Raw genomic sequence first — 21,593 nt, 5'->3', positions numbered from 1 at the left:
CTTGATAGCTTGTGAGTTGATTGGATTGTGCGGTAGTTTGAACGTTAACTTTGGCAATGCTCTTCTTTGGGATTGGAATGAAAACTGACCTTTTCCAGTCCTGTGGCCACTGCTGAGTTTTCCAAATTTGCTGGCATAATGAGTGCAGCACTTTAACAGCAGCATCTTTTAGGATTTGAAATAGCTCAGCTGGAATTCCATCACCTCCACTAGCTTTGTTCATAGTAATGCTTTCTAAGGCCCACTTGACTTCACACTCCAGATGTCTGGCTCTGAGTGACCACACCATTGTGGTTTTCCCAGTCATTAAGACCTTTATTGGAGAAGGCAATGGCACCCCACTCCAGTACTCTTGCCTGGAAAATCCCATGGACGGAGGAGCCTGGTAGGCTGCAGACCATGGGGTCTCGAAGAGTCGGACACGACTGAGCGACTTCACTTTCACTTTTCCCTTTCATGCATTGGAGAAGGAAATGGCAACCCACTCCAGTGTTCTTGCCTGGAGAATCCCAGGGATGGGGGAGCCTGGTGGACTACCGTCTATGGGGTCACACAGAGTCGGACACGACTGAAGTGACTTAGCAGCAAGACCTTTATTTGTGTAGTTCTTCTGTGTATTCTTGCCACCTCCTTTTAATCTCTTTTGCTTCAATTAGTCCCTTATGGTTTCTGTCCCATCCCTCGAATGAAATGTGCCCTTGGTATCCAAATTTCTTGAAGAGATCTCTAGTCTTTCCCATTCTATTGTTTTCCTCTATTTCTTTGCATCGTTCACTTAAAAAGGCTTTCTTTCCTCTCCTTGCTGTTCTTTCAGTTCAGTTCAGTCGCTCAGTCATGTCCGACTCTCTGTGACACCATGAATCGCAGCACACCAGGCCTCCCTGTCCATCACCAACTCCCAGAGTTCACTCAGACTCATGTCCATCGAGTCGGTGATGCCATCCAGCCATCTCATCCTCTGTCATCCCCTTCTCCTTCTGCCCCCAATCCCTCCAAGCATCACAGTCTTTTCCAATGAGTCAACTCTTCGCATGAGGTGGCCAAAGTACTGGAGTTTCAGCTTTAGCATCATTCCTTCCAAAGAACACCCAGAGGGATGGTATGGGGAGGGAGGAGGGAGGAGGGTTCAGGATGGGGAACACATGTATACCTGTGGTGGATTCATTTTGATATTTGGCAAAACTAATACAATTTTGTAAAGTTAAAAAAAAAAACAAAGAACACCCAGGGCTGATCTCCTTTAGAATGGACTGGTTGGATCTCCTTGCAGTCCAAGGGACTCTCAAGAGTCTTTGCCAACACCGCAGTTCAAAAGCATCAATTCTTCGGCGTTCAGCTTTCTTCACAGTCCAACTCTCACACCCATACACGACCACTGGAAAAACCATAGCATTGACTAGATGGACCTTTCTTGGCAAAGTAATATCTCTGCTTTTGAATATGCTATCTAGGTTGGTCATAACTTTCCTTCCAAGGAGTAAGCATCTTTTAATTTCATGGCTGCAATCACCATCTGCAGTGATTTTGGAGCTCCCAAAAATAAAGTCTGACACTGTTTCCACTGTTTCCCCATCTATTTCTCATGAAGTGATGGGACCAGATGCCATGATCTTTGTTTTCTGAATGTTGAGCTTTAAGCCAACATTTTCACTCTCCTCTTTCACTTTCATCAAGAGGGTTTTTAGTTCCTCTTCACTTTCTGCCATAAGGGTGGTGTCATCTGTATATCTGAGGTTATTGATATTTCTCCCCGCAATCTTGATTCCAGCTTGTGCTTCTTCCAGCCCAGCATTTCTCATGATGTACTCTGTGTATAAGTTAAATAAGCAGGGTGACAATATACAGCCTTGACGTACTCTTTTTCCTATTTGCAACCAGTCTGTTGTTCCATGCCCAGTTCTAACTGTTGCTTCCTGACCTGCATATAGATTTCTCAAGAGGCAGGTCAGGTGGTCTGGTATTCCCATCTCTTGAAGAATTCTCCACAGTTTATTGTGATCCACACAGTCAAAGGCTTTGGCATAGTCAATGAAGCAGAAATGTTTTTCTGGAACTCTCTTGCTTTTTCGATGATCCAGCGGATGTTGGCAATTTGATCTCTGGTTCCTCTGCCTTTTCTAAAACCAGCTTGAACATCTGGAAGTTCACGGTTTACATATTGCTGAAGCCTTGCTGTTCTTTGGTACTCTGCATTCAAATGGGTATCTTTCCCTTTCTCCTTTGCGTTTCGCTTCTCGTCTTCTCTCAGCTCAGACAACCACTTTGCCTTCTTGCATTTCTTTTTCTTTGGGATGGTTATGGTCACTGCCTCCTGTACAATATTACAAACCTCCATTCATAGTTATCTGTCTACCAGATCTAATCCCTTGAATCTATTCATCACCTCCACTGTATAATCATAAGGGATTTGATTTAGGTCGTGCCTGCATGGTCTAGTGGTTTTCCCTACTTCTTCAATTTTGCAATAAGGAGCTGATGATCTGAGTTACAGTCAGCTCCAGGTCTTGTTTTTGCTGATTGTCAAAAGCTTCTTCATCTTCCGCTGCAAAGAATATAATCAATCTGATTTCGGTATTGACCATCTTGTGATGTCCATGTGTAGTCTTCTCTTGTGTTGTTGAAAGAGGGTGTTTGCCACTGGACCACTGAGGAAGTCCCCTCAACTCAGTGGGCAGTAGTTAAAGGGTGAGGGGTCAGGGGAGGGCTGGGGAGAAACCGACTGGGCTCTGACAGGGGGCGGAGCTTGCATAGAACTATCAGGCCTTTTTGAGAGGCTGTGGGAAGGGGGACTGAGTAAATGGGCGGGGTCAAGGCTGGAGGATCCCAGAGGTAGCACCCCCGGCGGGCGGGGCCAGAATTAAAGTCCAGTGGTTCAAGAGATTTAAGAGAGGCAGGGCAGGGGACTGGGCCCAGGGAGGCTGAGAAGAAGCTGAGTGGATGCACCGAGCTGAGTGAGGCGGTCGCGGAGTGAAGCGGTCCACAAAGACTGCCTGCTAGGAGGGAGGGGCCGGTGGACCGAGCACATTAGGTAGTGGTGGGCTCTCTCCTGGGCAAGCTGGAGCGCGAATCCCCCGTGTTTAACCCTATTATATCCCACAGAGGGCTTCAGAGGCTGGGAGGTGGAGCACGGCGGGAATGGCTGGGCCGTGGAAAAGAACCTCATAATGATGCCGGGCGCTCCTTCCCAGACCTGCTTCGTGACTTCGTTCGAGTGAGTGGCCCTTGATCACTGGGGCGAGGGAGGGAGAACCCTACCCTACAGTCCTCATCCTCACCCTCACCCACTTTCACACTCTCCTTCCCACATGCATGTACTCAGTCATTCGACTAATAATTGTTAGCCTTTTGAATTCCCTCTTTTGTCAGTTACCTGTTCCTGTTTTTAACACTTACTTTATTTATTTGGCTGCATCAGGTCTTAGCTGCGGCATACAAACTCTCAGTTGCAGCATGTGGGATCTAGTTCCCTGACCAGGGATGGAACCCAGGCCCCCTGCACTGGGAGCATGGAGTCTTAGCCACTGGACCACCAGGGAAGTCCCTGCCTGTTCATATTTTTATTAAGGTTGATGTCTTATTCTCGTTGATATACAAGAATTTCTATATATTCTAGATGTCAGTTGTTTTTCCATCCTGGACATTACAGAAATCTCCCACTCTACCATATGAATTAAGTGTGTCCATGGCATTCTTTGTTATTTTCGTATGATCAAATTCATCTTTTTGCTTTAGAATTTGTTTTTGAAATTTTGTTTAAAAAATCCTTCCCTCCCCTTAGATCCTAACAGTGTTCACTTCTACTTTTTTCTAGTAACCTCATAGTTTTATCTTTTACATTTAGATCTTTAATCCACCTTTGAATGTGATGTTCGGTAAGGATCCAGTTTTTTGTTTTTCCCTCTATATACTGAGCCAGTTTTCCCAACACCATGTACTAAAGAATCCTTCCTTTCACCATGGAATGTCAGCGCCACTTCCATCATTTATGAAGTTCCCATACATAGCTAGGTGTGTCCTTGAGCACTCTGTTCTGGTCAGTTTATCAGTTCTCATGATAAATCACTATTTCTGTTATTATGGCACATTGAAATTCAAGAAGGACTATTTACAAAGGTACAGGCAGAACACAAGAGATACTGTAGGACCCTAGGCTAGGGGGAAGGGACATTATCACCCCTAGGCCTGGCAGGGGTAAGGGAGAAAACAGTTATTGAAACATGATGACAGAGAAAGCTGGGAGGAGAGGGCACTGTGGAGAAGGTCCTTTCTTGGAGAGACACAAAGCCCCACTATGATCCCTTGGGAGGGAGCCAGGAGGATAAATACCCTGATTCCACTCTCTTCTCCCTTCTGCTGCTGCTGCTGCTGCTGCTAAGTCGCTTCAGTTGTGTCCGACTCTGTGCGACCCCATAGACGGCGGCCCACCAGGCTTCCCTGTCCCTGGGATTCTCCAGGCAAGAACACTGGAGTGGGTTGCCATTTCCTTCTCCAATGCATGAAAGTGAAAAGTGAAAGTGAAATCGCTCAGTCTTGTCTGACTCTAGTGACCCCATGGATTGCAGCCTACCAGGCTTCTCCATCCATGAGATTTTCCAGGCAAAAAGTACTGGAGTGGGGTGCCATGGCCTTCTCCCTTCTATCTGCTGCTAAAGTTTCCCTTGACTGACCCAACAGCAAGTAGAGGGGAAGGGAGACCCTTCCATACAGGCAACACAATCTTAGACGGGGGGCCTCTTGGATTGTGAGGAGACCTCAGAACTCTCGCTCAGATGTCTACTATGGTGTGCCTCTATTTGCATTCATGTTCTGGTCCCCACAAATATAAGGGGCAAGCCTGCATATGGTCCAGACTTCTGGCGCCACAGCGGAGTGAATGATGGAGGGGAATCTGAGAGGCCAACAGGGATGCCCACAGCCCATTATACGTCTTGTCTGGTAGAGCAGCCCTAAGGGGCTGCTTCAGACAGGATAGTCAGGGGAGGCTTCCAGGAGGAGGTGATTTGTGGGCTGTGATTTGAATGATGGAACTCTTGGCCCTCCACCCCGCATTATCCCCCTCTTCCTAGATGGTGCTTTAAGAGGCAGCTTGTGGACTTGGTGATGGAAGGGGTGTGGCAGGAGCTGCTCGACAGCGCCCAAATCGAGATCTGTGTGGCCGACTGGTGAGTGAAGAGTGGCAACCTGCCCACACCGCCACCCCGGTGGAGGTGGCAGGTCTACAGAAGGGGCTCATTTCACACCCTGTCACTCCCACGGGCTGGCACTGCTACTGTGTCCCCTTCATAGTGAGGCTGAAAGAAGGGAAGCTATGCTCTCATAGTAGCAGAGCCAGGCAGGGACGGACCTTTAGCGAGCCCAGGCTCTGGCGCCACCCTAGGAATATCCAGGCTCCTCCCCCAGCTCTGGCTCCACCCCAAGAACACCCAGGGTCCTCCCCCAGGCTCTGGCCCCACTTCAAGAACACCCAGGCTCCTCCCCCAAGTTTTGGCTCCACCCCAGGAACACCCAGGCTCCTCCCCCAAGCTCTGGCCCCACCCCCAGGGACACCCAGGCTCCTCCTCCAAGCTCTGGCTCCACCTCAGGGGCACCTAGGCTCCTCCCCCTAGGTTCCCAGGCCTGGCATCATCAAAGTTCCTGGAGGCCAGAGACCTAAGTGGGTAGCGGAGACGTGAAGGCTCACCACCACCTGGCAGGTGGGGTGCCCGGGAGAACTGCGGCTGCATCTACCGGCTTCGGGTCCGCCTCCTGGACGTGTATGAAAATGAAGTGGTCAAGTTCTCGGCCTCACCCAACCCGGTCCTTCAGTGGACTGAAAGAGGCTGCCGACAGGTGGGTCCAGACCGCCGTCCACACCACCCTTGACCTGTCCAGGGGCACATCCACTTCTCACCCTGCTCAAATTCGGTTCTCAGCTCTCAGCACCACCATCTGTATCTATAATAACAATAGCTAACAATTATTAAGCCCTTATTACAGGCCTGTCCAAAAGTTTTACCCATTAATTTATTTCATTAGCACAATGACCTAGTTATTCAATAGACATTTATTGAGCACCTACTGTGTACTGGGCACTGCTGTAGTTGCTCGAAATGCAGTGGTGAACCAAAATCCTTGCTGGAATGCATGTGGTGAACCAAAATCCTTGCTCCATCCCCATTCTAGAGTTGGGGAAACTGAGGGATGGAAGTGACACCCAAACTCACCCTAAAGCATTCAGGGCTTGATTCAAAGCCACAGTGGCTCCTGAGCCTAAGCTGTCACGGTCATCATACCTCACTTATCAAAGTAACCTTTGGTCTTCTGGTTCAATTCCTGATCTTCTCCCTCCAATCCCAACCCAACACACAGACTCAGCATCTAGAAAGCTATTAAAAAGTGAATTAAAAAAAAAAAAAAGCGGGTCAGACCACAGATTTCACCTGCCTGTAACCCTACCACGGCTACATCTCAGAACAAAAGCCAATATCCTATCATGCAGTTATAAAAAGGAGTGAAGTACAGATTCACACCTCAACATGGGTGACCCATGAAAGCATTGTGCTAAATGAAAGAGGTCAGACACAAAGGCCACATATTGTATGATAGCATTTATATGAAATTTCCAGAATAAGCAAAGCCCTAGAGACTGCAAAGAGCCGACTCACTGGAAAAGACTGATGCTGGGAAAGACTGAGGGCAGGAGGAGAAATGGGAGACAAAGGATGAGAGGGTTGGATGGCATCACCAAGTCAATGGACATGAGTTCAACAAACTCCAGGAGATATTTAAGGACAGGAAAGCCTGACATGCTGCAATCCATGGGGTTGCAAAGATTAAGACATGACTTAGTGACTGAACAACATACAGACAAAAAGCAGATAGATTAGTGGTTGCCAGAGGACAGAGGGAGGGAGGAATTGGAAATGACAGCTAATGGATTTGAGGTTTTTTCCTAGGGTGATGAAATGTTCCAGATTTAGATAGTGGTGATGGTTGCATAATATTACAAATATGCAAAAAAAAAAAAAAATACACTGAATTGTAGTCTTAAATGGTACGTTAGGTGAATTTGAATTTCAGCTCAATTTAAAAAATTACCAAAAAAGCCAGAAGCAAGGGACTTCCCTGTGGTTAAGACTCTGTGCTTCCACTACAGGAGGCGTAAGTTCCATCCCTGGTGGGGGAACTAAGATCCCACAAGCCCAGTGGCATGGCCTCAAAAAATTAAAAGACAGAAGCCAAAGTCTTTTTGGGGCCCATTTCAAATGCCCCACGTGCTCTGCCCACTGCCTCCTTGACACCCTTTCCTACTTCTCTCACTCTGCTCGAGGCACGCTGCCACCTCAGGGCTTTTGCACTGTTCCTCTGTCTGGACCAGTCTTCCTCCAGATCCCCACCTCCACCAGGTCTCTGCTCAAATGTCATCTCAGTGCAGCCCTTGCTTACTCATATTACAACCCCACCCACTTGCAGAATTTCCTCCACCCTTTCCCCCCTCTGTCTTCAGCATCAGAGTCTAGACTCTCAGCTTCACCAGAAAAAGATTTATTTATTTATTTTTGGCAGCAATGGGTCTTCATTGCTGCATGAAGGCTGTTCTCTAGTTGCAGCGAGCAGGGGTTACTCTCCAGTTACAGTGCATAGACTTCTCACAGCGGTGGCTTCTTTTGCTGCAGAGCACAGGCTTTAGGGTTTGTGGGTTCAGCAGCAGCAGCACACGCGCTTAGTTGCTCCAGGGCATGTGGGATCTTCCCGGACCTGGGCTCGAACCTATGTCCCCTGCCTTGACAGGCAGATTCTTAACCACTGGACTAGAAGGAAGTCCCAGGAGGAGCTCTTTGGGCTGCTTTCTTCATTGAGATATCCCCAGTGCCTGGAGCAGGGTCAGGTGATGGAGATGATATGTCAAGGAGACGGAGGAAGAGGAGCCCCTGGAGCCTCACTCCCTCCCTCTCCTTCCCTGCACAGGTCTCCCACGTCTTTACCAACTTTGGCAAGGGTATCCGCTACGTGTCTTTTGAGCAGTATGGAAGAGACACACGTTCCTGGGTGGGGCACTACGGCACCCTTGTGACCCACTCCAGTGTGAGGGTCAGGATCCGCCTGTCCTAGCTAACCAGCCTGACCCAGCCTTCCAGGACAGACTGCCATCTGCCGGACACTAACGTCAATCAAGGGCAGCTTTTGCAGCCAGGAGCCAGAGGATGCCTGTGGAAGGGTCGGAGGAGGTCCTGTGTGGCCTGTTCCTGGCACTCTTCCAGTGAACCCCACTTGCTGCTGCTTCAGCCAAGAAACCAGGGATCCAACCAGGCTGGTCACTTGCTTCCCCAGGGCAGTGTCAAAGAGTAACTCAGAGACCTGTACTGTACTTGTAAACTTCTTTCTCACATGTGTGCTGATCAGTTGATGCTGGTTTAATCACCAAGTCGTGTCCAATTCTTATGACCCCATGGACTGTAGCCCACCAGGCTCCTCTGTCTATGGGATTTCCCAGGTAAGAATACTGGAGTGGATTGCCATTCCCTTCTCCAGAGGATCTTCCCAACCCAGGGATCGAACCCACTGAGTCAAAAAGCAAAGGCCAAACCCAGGTTAAAAATAGAGGAATGCTGCTAACAATCCTGGACAAGGACTCTTGTCAGCATATTTTGGAAGTAAGGCAATTGCTGGCAGGGAGCAGAGGTTGTCCTCGGGGGGACCAACAGGGGCCTCAAAGGGAACCCATCCTCTCATTTGGGGTAATCTCTGGGACTCAGTAGTGGGGCCCATGCAAGCTCCTCCAGCACCACACCCAACAGCTCCTCTCCTCTGAGCCATACAGGTGCCATTTCTTTCAGAATTCCTAAGGCCCAGTCTGCACTGACCCCCAAACTGTATCCTCTACCCCCACCTCCTGGCCCTGTGTCGGGCAGCTCTCCTTCTGCCAAGATGACAGCCTCCTTTTCTCCACACCTGAGCCCACTTGGAGAAGGACTCCGGGAGCAAGGCTCCCCTGATGTCTCCCACTGTTTCCCTAGCTGAGTGCAGCTGACAAGCCAGCTTAATAAAAAATTGGTGCAGAGTGTGAGCTGATGGGGGATTTTATCTGTAACTGATGTGCTTGTCTGCCCCCAGCTCTGACCCTAAAAGGCCATGTGGGTTATTTCCAATAGTGAGAACCTCAGGGGTACTAAGTGCCATGCAAGAAGTGGGTGAGTTTCAAGAACACAGATGGGTCACCAGGACTCAGCCAACAGCTCCCCTGCCTGTTCTCAGCTGTTCTCCCAGCAGTTCTCAGGGAGGTACCCCATTGTCACTGCCATTTGGTCCAGAAGGAAACAGGTTCAGAGTTTAAAAGGCCTGCCCAGGGTCACCTCGCCGGGAAGTAGGGGAAGCCAGACTTGAACCAGACGTTGGGCTCCAGAGCCCAGTGATATATGCTCAGCTCCCAAATCTTAAAACCACGGGACTTCCCCAGTGGTCCAGTGGGCAAGACGCTGCACTTCCAGTCCAAGGGGAGAGAGCTCAATCCTTGGTAGAAGAATTAAGATCCCACATGCAGCACGGTGTGGCCAAAAAACAGAGGAAAAAAACCTCTAACCTGGCCAAGCACGTGATCGGGTGAGGTCCGCATCACTCTCAGTGCCATGGAAATGGAGCCAGAGTGGGGAACACATATACCCGGAGTCACAGAGCAAGGAAGAGGCGGAGGAGGTAGGATTTGAACACAGGTGTGTGTGTCTGAGCAGAACCATGCACGCCAACCAATCCTAGCAACACCCTTTTGCTGCCAACGTTACAATTACTGGCACTTTTCAGATGAGGAAGCTTGACAGGAGGGCTTTCATGTCCAGGCCCTTGGCCTGAAGGAAGGGGAACTGGACCTCAGCGCTGCCCACCTGATTGCAAAGCGTGGAACAGCAGTCACTGCATGTGCTATTATACACGTAAAAGCATATGGTTTAATCGTCACCAAATCCAACAGAGGGGATACTGTGAGCAGAGTTATTTTTTTTCTGGTGAAGGAAATTGAGGCCGGGGGGATATCCAGTTGCCAAGACCACAAAGAGGGTGAATACCACACAAGAGGGTTCAGGTCACAAACCTTGGGGGCTGGGGTCTTTATTGCAACCCCTCCCCAGTAGATGGCAGTACAGAGTCTTGTCCCAGCAGAAGAGGTTGTTGGAGCCAGCATGGAAGCCAACGGTGTTGGGAGAGGGGCGCCCAGGACCCCTATGGGTTAAGGGTCCATGGGGCTGGGCTTTGAACCCAGACCAGCTACTTCTAGAGCTGGACTTGCTTCCTGAGGGCACTGCAGGTGCACCGAGGGAAAGAAAGTTCTGCGTGATGATCCACCCACCGGGTCCCCACAGTCACTTCTTCTTCTGCACGTGGCCACAGTCGTACTTGCCGCGCACGACCTTGAGCTTGACACCCGGCAGGTCCTGCGTGCGGCCGCCCTGTACGAGGACCACGTGGTGCTCCTGCAGGTTGTGGCCCTCTCCAGGGATGAAGCAGACGGCCTCCCGGCCAGTGCTGAGCCTCACGCGGCAACACTTGCGGTTGGCTGAGTTGGGCTTCTTGGGCTTGCGGATAAAGGTGCGCAGGACCACGCCCTTCAGCTGTGGTCGGCCCTCCGTCGGGCCTGGTTTCGAAGGTGGAAACTTCGGGGGGCCCCGACGGTGTAGCTGGTTCAGGGTGGCCATGGGACGCGTGCCCCAAGGCCGGGGGGCCAGGGCTAGGCCTGGAGAGACACCAAGAGGGCGGAAGAGAGATTATTATCCCAGCGAACAGATAATAGCATCAGCCACTGGCTCTTTTGTTTGAGGCACCGTTCCAAGTACTTCCCGGGGCTATATTTGTTTATGGCTGGGGGTACTCATGGCTGAGAGTAATATTAATAACATTTATGGAGCAATCACCATGTGTCGGGTTCTTTTTTAAGCATTTCGTAAGAATTAACTCACAGGTTTCCACTGTGTCCTGTACTGTTCTATGCATCGTATCTACATTAACATACACCGCCCCACAGCCACCCTATGAGGCGGAGGGGAGGCTGGTCTCTGGGCCGTGTCACTCCTGTCACCCCACTCCCATCCCCATGAGCAGATTCTGTCAACTGAGACTTCACAACTGATCGGAATCCCCTTCCTCCTCCACAGCATCCACCCTGGTCCTGTCTACCCTTGATTCTCACTGGACTCTCCTGTCCTCCTCCTCCCAAGTCTCCCTATTTCTACTGTCTGCTCCCCACACGCAGCCAGAGGTACCCTGTGGACACTGGGTCAGATACATTCCTCCCCTGCTCAGAGCCTCCCTATGGCTCCATCTCAGTCCGATGAAGAGCCAAATTCCCACCCAGGGGAACCCCAAGCCCCCCACTTACCATAATTTAGGGACATGCTAAGGCCACGGAGAAGGCCGGACCAAGACATCCCACCGCCTGCAGAGTCCCTGTATAAGGGGATAAGAGAAAGTGGCCTTCATTGGGGTAGGGTCCAAATTCTCCCCAACTCTCTCTATTTAGTGAAATGAAACTCACTCAGTCATATCCGACTCTTTGTGATCCCATGGAGTATACAGGCCATGGAATTCTCCACGCCAGAATTCTGGAGTGGGCAGCCTTTCCCTTCTCCAGGGGATCTTCCCAACCCAAGGATCGAACCCAGGTGCCCCACACTGCAGGCGGATTCTTTACCAGCTGAGCCACAATGGAACCCCAAATTCTCCCCCACCCTCCCTATTTAGCCTTCCGGTCAAATCTAAGCAATTTCCTCTACCGTATAACCGCAACCCCTAACGCTGCTAACAGAAAGTCCCTCCGTAAGTTTAGGCTTGCACTGAATAAGCTCTCGGGGAGCCAACTGTCTCTGCTCACATACAGAATAAAACGGGAACCTGAGGGGAGAGCCCGGAGGTTTGGAGAACTCGAGCTCTGTAGACTTTACCGACCCTAGCCCGGTCCGCCGACACGCCGAAACCGATTTCTAGCTCGATCTGCGGGGAACAGAGAACGATTGGACAACGATAGTGTCAATCTCGGGCAACTGTTCTCATTGAATTATGTTTTTTTGAGGCATGGAAGGGCTTTACCCCTCCCAGGGTCTGATTGGCTAGTCTCGAGCAGAGCAGCAGCTTTGTAATTGGTCTAAATGAGTAGTGGGCGGGACGAAGGGTGCGTGACTCCTTGTCCGCCTTCCAAGATGGCTGCGTCCATGGTGCGGCGCTTGGGTCCTCTAGTAGCTGGTCGGGGCCTGCGGCTTCGAGGAGGCTGTGTCTGTAACCAGAACTTCAAGAGAAGTTTCGCTACGGAGAGACAGGACCGGAACCTCCTGTACGAACACGCGCGTGAGGGCTACAGCGCGCTCCCTCAGCTGGATATGGAACCACTGTGCGCATACCCGGAAGATGCCGCGCGCGCGCTGGATCTCCGCAAGGGGGAGTTGCGGTCTAAGGATCTGCCCGGCATCGTGAGTGCGCTTGCGCGGCCCAACCACCGCGGGGCCGGTCCGCTTTGCCTATTGGCTGTTCGCTTTACGGACGAAATGGGCTTACAAGATACTGTCCCGCAGGGGGCGTTCTGATCACAAGAATTTTAATTCCTTCCCAGTTGAGCCAATGTGTTGTGCCTGGCACCTAAGTACGTGTCAGATACCACGGAGTGCTAAGGCCCTACTGTCCATATAGCCATGATGCTCCTAGTCCATAAAGCGTGCTGGGAACTTACTGTCTTCCCGCGTCCTTTGTGCTCAGACCTCTTGCCAGGCTTATGGTAAAGCCACAAAGGAAAACGGGGAACAGAGATATGAATCAGTGTGTAAGGGGAGACTCTTGCCTTAGGGGAGTGAGAGGAAGAGTTATGCACTTACCCCACAAGTATCAGGCAGTTGCTGCTGCTGCTGCTAAGTCGTGTCAGTCGTGTCCGATTCTGTGTGACCCGATAGACGTCGCCCACCAGGCTCCCCCGTCCCTGGGATTCTCCAGGCAAGAACACTGGAGTGGGTTGCCATTTCCTTCTCCAATGCATGAAAGTGAAAAGTGAAAGTGAAGTCGCTCAGTCGTGTCCGACTCTTAGCGACCCCATGGACTGCAGCCTACCAGGCTCCTCCGTCCATGGGATTTTCCAGGCAAGACTTCTGCAGTAGGGTGCCATTGCCTTCTCCGATCAGGCAGTTAAGTAGTGTTATTTTATGAACGAATGTGTTTTTGAACATATTTAGGGAGTGCTTATGTTCTGTACCTGGTGTTGAGAATAAGGCAGTGAATATTAATATTCATACTACTGGGCTTCCCTGGTGGTTCAGACGGTAAAGAATCTGCCTGTAATGCAGGAGACCCAGGCTTGATCCCTAGGTCAGGAAGATTCCCTGGAGAAGGGCAGGGCTACCCACTCCAGTATTCTTGCCTGGAGAATTCCATGGTCAGAAGAGCCTGGTGGGCTACAGTCCATAGCATCACAAAGAGCTGGACACGACTAAGCGACTAACACACACATTCATACTGCTGCTACTACTAATAAAGCCAGCATGTACATAATACGACATGCTGGTGAACTAGGACTGGAATTGCCATATTTCTAGACCCTGCTGAAATGCTGGGGGTGATAGGGACCCCAAATCCTCCCAGCCCTCTCTTGGACACCCCCCCCTACCCCATACATCCAATCTAGTATAAGTGCTTTATGCAGATGAGTCTCCTTTAAGTTTCACAGCAACCCTATGAGATGGGTGCCATTATTTCCACAATTTTAACAGAGGGGAAACTAAGGCTCAGAGAAGCTAATTTAAAAAGAAACAAACATATGGCAGTTCCTCAAAAAATTAAACATAGAATTACCATGTAATTCAGCAATCCCACTTCTGAGTACATACCCGCCCCCCCCCCCCAAAAAAAAAAAAAGAAAAGCAGGGACTCAAACAGATGCCTGTATGTTCGTGTTTATAGCAGCATTATTCACAGTGGCCAAAAGGTGGAAGTAACCCAAGTGTCCACTAATCAATGAATGGATAAAGAAAATGTGATAGGGACTTCCCTGGTAATCCAGTGGTTAAGACTTCATGGTCCAAAGCAGGGGATGCAGGTTCGATCCCTGGCCAGGAAGCTAAGACCCCACAAGCACTGAGGCCAAAAAACCAAAATGTGAAACAGAAGCAATACTGTGACCAATACAATAAAGACTTTAAAAATGGTCCACATCAAAAAGAATCTTGTAAAAGAAAATGTGGTAAATACTTGCAATGGAATAATATTCAGCCTTAAAAAGGAAGGAAATTCTGACACATGCTACAATGTGACTGCTCAGTTGATCAGTCATGTCTGCCTCTTTGCAACTCCATGGACTGTAGCCTGCCAGCCTCCTCCGTCCATGAGATCTTCCAGCAAGAACACTAGAGTGGGTTGCCATTTCCTCCTCCAGGGGATCTTCCCGACCCCTGTGTCTCCTGCATTGGCAGGTGGATTCTTTAGCACTGAGCCACCTGGGAAGCCCATACTGCAAAATGGATTTACCTTAAATACGTTATGCTATGTGAAGTAATGGAGAAGGCAATGGCACCCCACTCCAGTACTCTTGCCTGGAAAATCCCATGGACGGAGGAGCCTGGTAGACTGCAGTCCATGGGGTCCCTAGGAGTCGGATACGACTGAGCGACTTCACTTTCCCTTTTCACTTTCATGCACTGGAGAAGGAAATGGCAACCCACTCCAGTGTTCTTGCCTGGAGAATCCCAAGGATGGGGGAGCCTGGTGGGCTGCCGTGTATGGGGTCACACAGAGTCGGACACGACTGAGGTGACTTAGCTTAGCTTAGCTTAGCTTAGGTGAAGTAAGCCAGTCGCAAAAGGGCAAGCACTGTGTGATTCCAGTTCTGTGAGGCTTCTGGATTTGTCTCAGTCAAATCCACAGAGACAGAATATAGAATGGTAGTTGGCAGGGGCAGGAATGTCTAATGGGTACAGAGTTTCAGTTTGGGAAGGTTCAGTGGTTCCAGAGATGGGTAGCTGTGATGCTATAGCACAATATAAACGTATTTAATGCCACTGAAACCTACACTTAAAAAACAGTTAATGTGCAAAATTCTATGTATATTTTATCCCAGATCTCGACATGGCAGGAGCTGAGGCAGCTGCGGGAACAGATCCGGAGCCTGGAGGAGGAGAAGGAGGCCGTGACAGAGGCAGTGCGGGCCCTGGTGGTGAGCACGGGGTCCTGGGCAGGTGTGGGGATGGCAGCAAGATGCCTCTGGCTACCGGTAACGGGAAACCCAGTTTCAGGAGTTTGAAGGATATGGACATTCATCGTCTCACACCACAGCCATCCAGGGCCAGGCATCCCTGGGGCTGATTCTTAACCACTGGACCACCAGGGAAGTCCCTAGCTCATCATCTGGGGGACACCATGCAACAGCCTGACTGGGGAGCTCCTGCCCTGAGCCCATTTCACAGACCAGGATACCAAGCCTTGGAGAGGGGAAGAGATTTGCCCAAGAGCACACTCTGGTTGGCACCCAACTTTCAGACCCAGTTCTGCTGCATTCCCTGGTGCTCAGGACCACAGAAGGTTCCGAGTATCAAAGACCGCTGGTGTCAGGCCTCCATATGCATGCTCATAGACTTTACCATTCCCAGTCTCAGTTTTCTCATCAACAAAATGGGAATCACATTGATACGAACCTCATAGTGGGGGTTATGAAGAAAAAGGATCATCTGAGAGTCCTCTGCCCATGGCTAGACATGAGGCAGCACTAAACTGAGCTACAGGGTGTGATTGCTGTTATGTTATCTTGCCTCCTCCCAGTTTTACTAATAGAGAAACTGAGGTACAGAGTGGAGGAGGGTCCAGCCAGGCACTGGCAGAGCAAGGAATTCAGATCCCCTAGCCCTGACCTTTCACCCCTCTTTCCCCTCCCCCTCATCCCCAACTTCATCACTCTAATCACCTCCTCGTCTCTTTTCTACCAGGTAAACCAGGACAACAATCAAGTGCAGCAGGTAACTACAGAGAGTTGATATCCTGTCCCTGATCGGGGGTGGGCAGCACAGATAACCATTATCAGTCATAAAGTCTCCATTGTATGTGATGGAAAACGTAACTCAAGTAGGAGTAAGAAAAATAGCAACAGGCTCTGTTGATTCATAAAACTAAAAATCTTGGCTTCAGGTACAGCTGGATCCAGCTCCTGGCTCCTCCATATTTGGTTCAGCTTTCTCCCCTTGGGGGCAGGGAAGACAAGGTCTGGTGCAAAGAGGGCCATTTTCTTGATACTTCCAGACAAAGCCCTGGGGCTGATTGTCATGAGTTTGTCTTGGATCACGTGCCTGTCTTTAAGCCAATCACTTTGGCCAAGCAATGGAATGTTCTAGTAGGCCAAGCCAGAGGCATGTCCTTGTGGACGTGCCACGAGGTGGTGAGGGGAGGTTCCTGAAAGGAAATTCAGGATGTTGAGCCCGAAGAAGAAGCAACAAAGTCCACCGCAGAGGTTATCCTCTCCTGGGCTGACCGCACGTGTCCCGCTCCCAGGACCCCCAATATCAGAGTCTGCGGGCGCATGGCCGGGAGATCCGGAAGCAGCTTACACTCCTCTACCCCAAGGAGGCCCAGCTCGAAGAGCAGTTCTACCTGCGGGCGCTGAGGCTGCCCAACCAGACCCACCCAGACGTGGTGAGCACCTCGCTGGGCGGCAGGGGAGGCCAGGGCCCTGTCCGGCGCCACTTTCTCTCTGACACCCGCTGTTTCCCACAGCCTGTCGGGGACGAAAGCCAGGCCCGCGTGCTCCATGTGGTTGGAGACAAGCCAGGTAGGCCACAGCCCAGGCTGGGGGACCCCAGGCTGAGGGCGGGGGCTCCTGGGGTCTGGGACTGTGGCCAGAGCCCGTAGAGCCCTGGGCTTTCTCACACTGTCTCATGTGTGTGTGTGTGTTCCTGTGTGTGCGCATGTGTGTGTGCGTGTGTCTGGCTCTTTCTCTTCCCCTCTCTCCTTTTCTCTCCCTCCCTCTCCCCCCACTGTCTCTCTAATCCTCTTTCTCTCTATCCCCTGTTCCCTGTCTCTTCTCCTCTTACCCCATTGCTTTTCATCCACATACAGCTTTCTCCTTCCAACCCCGGGGCCACCTGGAAATAGCCGAGAAACTCGACATCATCCGTCAGAAGTGAGCACCCCCTCCCAGAGCCTGCCGTTCAGCAACCCCCACCCCAGCAGCTGGCTGCCGGCTCCACTTCACTGGGCTCAGCACGGGGTGTGGAACCGCCAGGGCCTCGCCCGGCATCAATGTTTGATGACCGGCCTCCCGCCTGGCAGCTGGGCCTCTGCCCCAGGGTGCTTGAGTCCCCCCCTTCTTCCCCCACCAGCCCCGGCCCACAGGCCCCCACCTGTCTGCCCATCTGTCTCCCAGGCGCCTGTCCCACGTGTCTGGCCACCGCTCCTATTACCTGCGCGGGGCTGGGGCCCTCCTGCAGCACGGCCTGGTCAACTTCACACTCAACAAGCTAATCCACCGGGTATGGGCCAGGATGGGAGGGCTGCCTGGAGGGGGTGGCATCCACGCTGAGCTCCAAAGGCTCAAGGTGGAGAGAAGGGGGTGACCTCTACTCCAATCACTGTTTTCAGAGCTTTTGTGTATCATTGGCATACTTCATTCTTAGGGCAGCGTTAAGAGGAGAGTGCTATTACTGTCCCCTTTAGAGATGGAGAAGTTGAGGCCTGGAGAGGGAGGAACTGTCCAGGACCTCTGGCTCGTGTGTGGGACTGGCCTGAGAGCCTGCACCTGTCACCATTGGCCCTCACTGCCTGCCTGCAGTGGACAGAGAGTGTTGGGGAAAGAACAGTGTCTGTTGAAACGGGGGGTCGGCAAGGGCTGAGGGCTGGTCATGCAGCGACCAATGGGACGCTGGTCACAGTGAGGGACCCGGACATGTCCTGAGGGCACTGGAAGTCACAGAGGGTCTTCATTGGTGGGGGACACAGTCAGATCTGTACGGAGAACTACACCTCCACTGCCCTGTATGGTAACCTGAGTGAGGACATTGGGAGGCCCCAGTGACAGGGCCCCAGCACCCCAGGGCCAGCTCCATGCCCACTGCTCGGGCCTGCCTCAGTGTCCTCTCCAGTGGAATGGGTTTCAGAGTGACACGGGGGAGCTGTTAGTCCCCTCTGCAGTGTCCGTTCTTCAGGCCTGAGCTTGGGGTCTGGTGGGGGTCCTGGCTCTGCTCCTCACCCCATTCCCTACCCCTTCCCAGGGCTTCACCCCCATGACGGTGCCAGACCTTCTCCGAGGAGTTGTGTTTGTAAGTGAGGACTCTCCGTTCCCCATGCCCAGCCATGTGTCAGGCCGTGTTATGAGGGCCCCAGGCAGCAAGACCAGCCTGTCTCCGCCGAAGAAACTGCCCTGGGGTTGGGTTGAGGGGGTCATGTCATAATAGGGAACTCAGGGTGAATCTGGGGCTTCCCAGGTGGCTCAGTGGTCAAGAATCCGCCTGCCAATGCAGGAGCTGTGGGTTTGATCCCTGGGTCAGGATAATCCCCTGGAGGAGGAAATGGCAACTCCCTCCAGTCTTCTTGCCTGGACAATTCCGTAGACAGAGGAGCCTGGCGGGCGGCAGTCCATGGGGTCACAAGGAGTCAGCACGACTGAGTGACTGAGCATGCACACGCACGCAGGGTGCTTCCCTTCCTTCCAGGGGAGGAGCCAGGGATGTGACGACAGAATGGCCCCCGAGGTTACCTGTCCTCTGGCTTCCTCCCCAGGAAGGCTGTGGGATGACGCCAAATGCCAAGCCATCCCAAATTTACAACATCGACCCCTCCCGCTTTGAAGACCTCAACCTGGCCGGGACAGCGGAGGTAGGACTTGCAGGTGAGAGCGCACCTGGGGGCCAGAGCAGGGCGAGAGCCCCTCGGGTCCTCGGCGCGGGAGGGAAAGCGGGCAGCCGGGAGCATCCCGGGGGTGACGGCTGCCCGCCCAGGGCCTACACGTACAGTTGTGTAGGTTGTTCAGCCACGTGTCCTGACATGAGGTTGTGTCTGCCAGAAGGGACACCTTTTCTAATTCCCACAAAGGTTTCCTGTGGATGGATGGATGGTGGCCCTGGCTGACCCCTTCTGTCCCCTTCTCCTCCCAGGCTACTTCATGGACCACTCCGTGGCCTTCAGGGACCTGCCAATCAGGTGATGCCTTGTTCCTGTAGAACTTGTCCCCACCTGTGACATCCCCTGTCCTCTCCCTGACCCCACTTACCCACCCCACCCCCCCGCCAGGATGGTTTGTTCCAGTACCTGCTACCGGGCGGAAACAGACACGGGGAAGGAGCCGTGGGGGCTGTATCGAGTACACCACTTCACCAAGGTTGGCATAGCTAGGACTGTGGCAGGGACACCCCAACGACCTAGCGCCTCCTGACTCCTGTGCCCCTCGCCCTGCCCCAGGTGGAGATGTTCGGGGTGACAGGGCCTGGGCTGGAGCAGAGCTCAGAGCTGCTGGAGGAGTTCCTGTCCCTTCAGATGGAGATCTTGACAGAGCTGGGCTTGCACTTCCGGTGCGGGGAGGGGCCAGGGGCTGAGAGGGATGGTGGGGTCTGGGGTCGGGGACAGAGGGTGAGGGGTGGGGAGGAGGGGAAGGCTGGCTGGGTGCTCCCGCATCTTGAAAACCCTCACCACCTTTTCTCCCCTGCCCTCTTTTGCCCGTGTTAGGATTGTATATAGGATGTCTATCTATCAAGTCCAGTGTCAAGACAAGGTCCCTTCCCTCCTGTGACTCCCCGACCCTAGCGTGCTGTCTCATCTGCCTAGTCCAAGATGGCTTTTTAAAATACTGTTTTGTTTACTTATCATTGTTACTGGCGGTGCTGGCTCTTCATTGCTGTGCGGGCTTTTCTCCAGTTGCAGCGAGCGGGAGCTGCTGTCCAGTGGCCGTGTGCGGGCTTCTCCTTGCAGTGACTTCTCTCGTGGAGCACGGGCTCTGGAGCGCTCAGGCTTCCATAGTTGAAATGCGTGGGTTCAGTAGTTGCGGCTCCCGGGCTCCAGAGCGCAGGCTCAGTAGTTGCGGCGCGTGTGCTCTGTTGCTCCACAGCATGTGAGATCTTCCTGGATCAGAGATCGAACCCATGTCCCCTGCATTGGCAGGTGGATTCTTAACCACTGAGCCACCAGGGAAGCCCCAGGACAGCTTTTTACCTTCCAGTGGGAAGGGAGGTTGGGGAGAGGGCACACCCCTTCCCTCTAAGGGAGTGACCGGACATCGGGAGCCCCACCGCCTCTCTCACCCTGTCAGTCACACATTTTCAGGAGAGGCTGAGGAGGGTAGACTTTTTTCTGAGTGACCCATTACAGAAATCTGGGGGTGCTGTTGCTATCTATAGAAGGAAGAAGAGCCCTGGTGAACAAACAGCCCGGTGACTTGGCCATCTCGTCCCCTTTGCCACCGTCATCTCTTTATCACCTCCGTTTCCCTCTTTTGGGGCTTCCTCCCCTTCCATCGCCTCCCACTGCGCCCCCCTCCCTCCCCCCGACCTCTCATCTGCTGTCCTTCGCCCTGTCTTTCTCCGGGGCTGCAGAGTCCTGGACATGCCCACACAGGAGCTGGGCCTGCCCGCCTACCGCAAGTTCGACATCGAGGCCTGGATGCCAGGGCGAGGCCGGTTCGGCGAGGTTAGCCCCCTGTCCGGCGGGGCCCTCAGGGTGGGAAAGAGGACCCTCCCCTCCACTGCTCCCCACGGCCCATCGTCTCAGCCCAGCCCGCCCCCACGCCCAGGTCACCAGTGCTTCCAACTGCACGGACTTCCAGAGCCGCCGTCTACACATCATGTTCCAGACCGAGGCTGGGGAGCTGCAGTTCGCACACACGGTGAGCCCACACCCTCGCCCGCCCTGCCCTGCGCCCCTACACTGGAGACCCACCACCGCAGCCCCTTCCCTGGGCCCACTGGAGCCTGGATCTGAGCATCCCCTCCTCTCAGGTGAATGCCACGGGCTGTGCTGTCCCTCGTGTCCTCATCGCCCTCCTGGAGAGCTATCAGCAGAAGGTGAGGGGTGGGGCGGCGGGAGGATCCCATGGTGGGAGGTGGAGGCCGGAGGCTGGAAGGCCGGCCGGGCAGCCGCCTGAGGCCTGCTGTCTCCCCAGGACGGCTCGGTGCTCGTGCCCCCTGCCCTCCAGCCCTACCTCGGCACCGATCGGATCACCACCCCCAGCCACGTGCCTCTCCAGTACATCGGCCCCAACCAGCCCCAGAAGCCCAGGCTCCCGGGCCAGCCTGCCTCGAGCTGAGGACTCATCCTTGTGGGCCAGTAGGGTTGTCACCACTTCCTGGAGCTTAGGGGTCCCTGGGCCCTGGGACCTGGTGTCCTGAGTCTGTCCTGACATCCACCTTCTTCATGTCCACTCCCCACCTGGGCCTCTGGACTCCAGGGTTCACCTCTCCTATGCCTCTTCTTCCTGGGGATCAGTCAGAGACCCTGTTGTCATTGAGGGTCCCAGCCTGCAGTGGGAAGGAGTGGTTCCTCCAAGGGGACTTGGAGGTCTGGGGGAGGGTGGAGGAGAGGGAGAGGAGGCCTCCATGCCTCCTTCCTTCTTCCCACCCTCAGTGGTTAAGAGAAGGTTCCCTAATAAATGGTCAGAACAAAGGCTTGTGTGGGTCTGTGAATGA

The 21,593-nt window shown here is 52.8% G+C and overlaps 3 protein-coding genes across 12 annotated transcripts in view; 2 read left to right on the top strand and 1 right to left on the bottom strand.

Annotated features, from left to right (window-relative positions):
- Positions 1 to 9,046, top strand: part of FBXO17 (F-box protein 17) — a 32,217-nt gene extending 23,171 nt beyond the window's left edge. For 5 of the 6 annotated variants that reach the window (XM_045163468.1, XM_006068677.4, XM_006068681.4 and 2 more), the window contains exons 4-7: positions 3,100 to 3,211; positions 5,067 to 5,162; positions 5,694 to 5,829; positions 7,948 to 9,046. In XM_045163468.1, the coding sequence (XP_045019403.1) occupies positions 3,100 to 3,211; positions 5,067 to 5,162; positions 5,694 to 5,829; positions 7,948 to 8,091 (488 nt within the window). In that variant the 3' untranslated portion in view covers positions 8,092 to 9,046. The remainder of the gene's footprint in view (positions 1 to 3,099; positions 3,212 to 5,066; positions 5,163 to 5,693; positions 5,830 to 7,947) is intronic. The other variant, XM_045163469.1, reaches the window with a different exon arrangement.
- A 1,003-nt stretch (positions 9,047 to 10,049) lies between these two features.
- Positions 10,050 to 12,149, bottom strand: MRPS12 (mitochondrial ribosomal protein S12). Of its 4 annotated transcripts, none has more exons than XM_025269087.3 (3): positions 11,841 to 12,149; positions 11,345 to 11,412; positions 10,050 to 10,702 (listed from the first exon to the last, which is right to left on the bottom strand). In XM_025269087.3, the coding sequence occupies exons 2-3, from the start codon at positions 11,391 to 11,393 to the stop codon at positions 10,332 to 10,334; spliced, it is 420 nt and encodes a 139-aa protein (XP_025124872.1). In that variant the 5' UTR covers positions 11,394 to 11,412; positions 11,841 to 12,149; the 3' UTR covers positions 10,050 to 10,331. The 4 variants fall into 4 exon arrangements, with proteins under 4 accessions (XP_025124872.1, XP_006068748.1, XP_006068747.1 ...); XM_006068686.4 differs by having other exon boundaries at positions 11,857 to 12,149; XM_006068685.4 differs by having other exon boundaries at positions 11,911 to 12,149.
- On the top strand, positions 12,146 to 21,570 carry SARS2 (seryl-tRNA synthetase 2, mitochondrial). Of its 2 annotated transcripts, XM_006068683.4 has the most exons (16): positions 12,146 to 12,428; positions 15,056 to 15,151; positions 15,918 to 15,947; positions 16,477 to 16,617; positions 16,699 to 16,753; positions 17,041 to 17,104; positions 17,348 to 17,453; positions 18,192 to 18,239; positions 18,700 to 18,808; positions 19,074 to 19,119; positions 19,210 to 19,297; positions 19,378 to 19,487; positions 20,505 to 20,598; positions 20,702 to 20,794; positions 20,907 to 20,972; positions 21,071 to 21,570. In XM_006068683.4, exons 1-16 carry the CDS (start codon positions 12,162 to 12,164, stop codon positions 21,212 to 21,214), a joined length of 1,557 nt encoding a protein of 518 aa, XP_006068745.3. In that variant the 5' UTR covers positions 12,146 to 12,161; the 3' UTR covers positions 21,215 to 21,570. The 2 variants fall into 2 exon arrangements, with proteins under 2 accessions (XP_006068745.3, XP_025124868.3); XM_025269083.3 differs by lacking the exons at positions 20,505 to 20,598; positions 20,702 to 20,794; positions 20,907 to 20,972; positions 21,071 to 21,570 and adding an exon at positions 19,831 to 20,479.
- The last annotated feature ends 23 nt before the right edge of the window (positions 21,571 to 21,593 follow it).

This window comes from Bubalus bubalis, chromosome 18, assembly GCF_019923935.1.
Source record: "Bubalus bubalis isolate 160015118507 breed Murrah chromosome 18, NDDB_SH_1, whole genome shotgun sequence".
NCBI lineage: Eukaryota > Metazoa > Chordata > Mammalia > Artiodactyla > Bovidae > Bubalus > Bubalus bubalis.
Note: the sequence above shows the minus strand (reverse complement) of the source record. Positions and strands in the feature narration are given on the sequence as shown.

Bases quoted from the DNA above. Each gene is read 5' to 3' on its own strand.
- MRPS12 (XM_044932298.2), bottom strand. The intron at 10,703-11,344 runs GTAAGTGGGGGG...GTGTCTCTCCAG, and splicing joins TAGCATGTCCCTAAATTATG to GCCTAGCCCTGGCCCCCCGG.
- SARS2 (XM_006068683.4), top strand. From the start codon at position 12,162: ATGGCTGCGTCCATGGTGCGGCGCTTGGGTCCTCTAGTAGCTGGTCGG. The intron at 17,454-18,191 runs GTATGGGCCAGG...ACCCCTTCCCAG, and splicing joins TCAACAAGCTAATCCACCGG to GGCTTCACCCCCATGACGGT. The intron at 19,120-19,209 runs GTGATGCCTTGT...CCCCCCCGCCAG, and splicing joins TTCAGGGACCTGCCAATCAG to GATGGTTTGTTCCAGTACCT.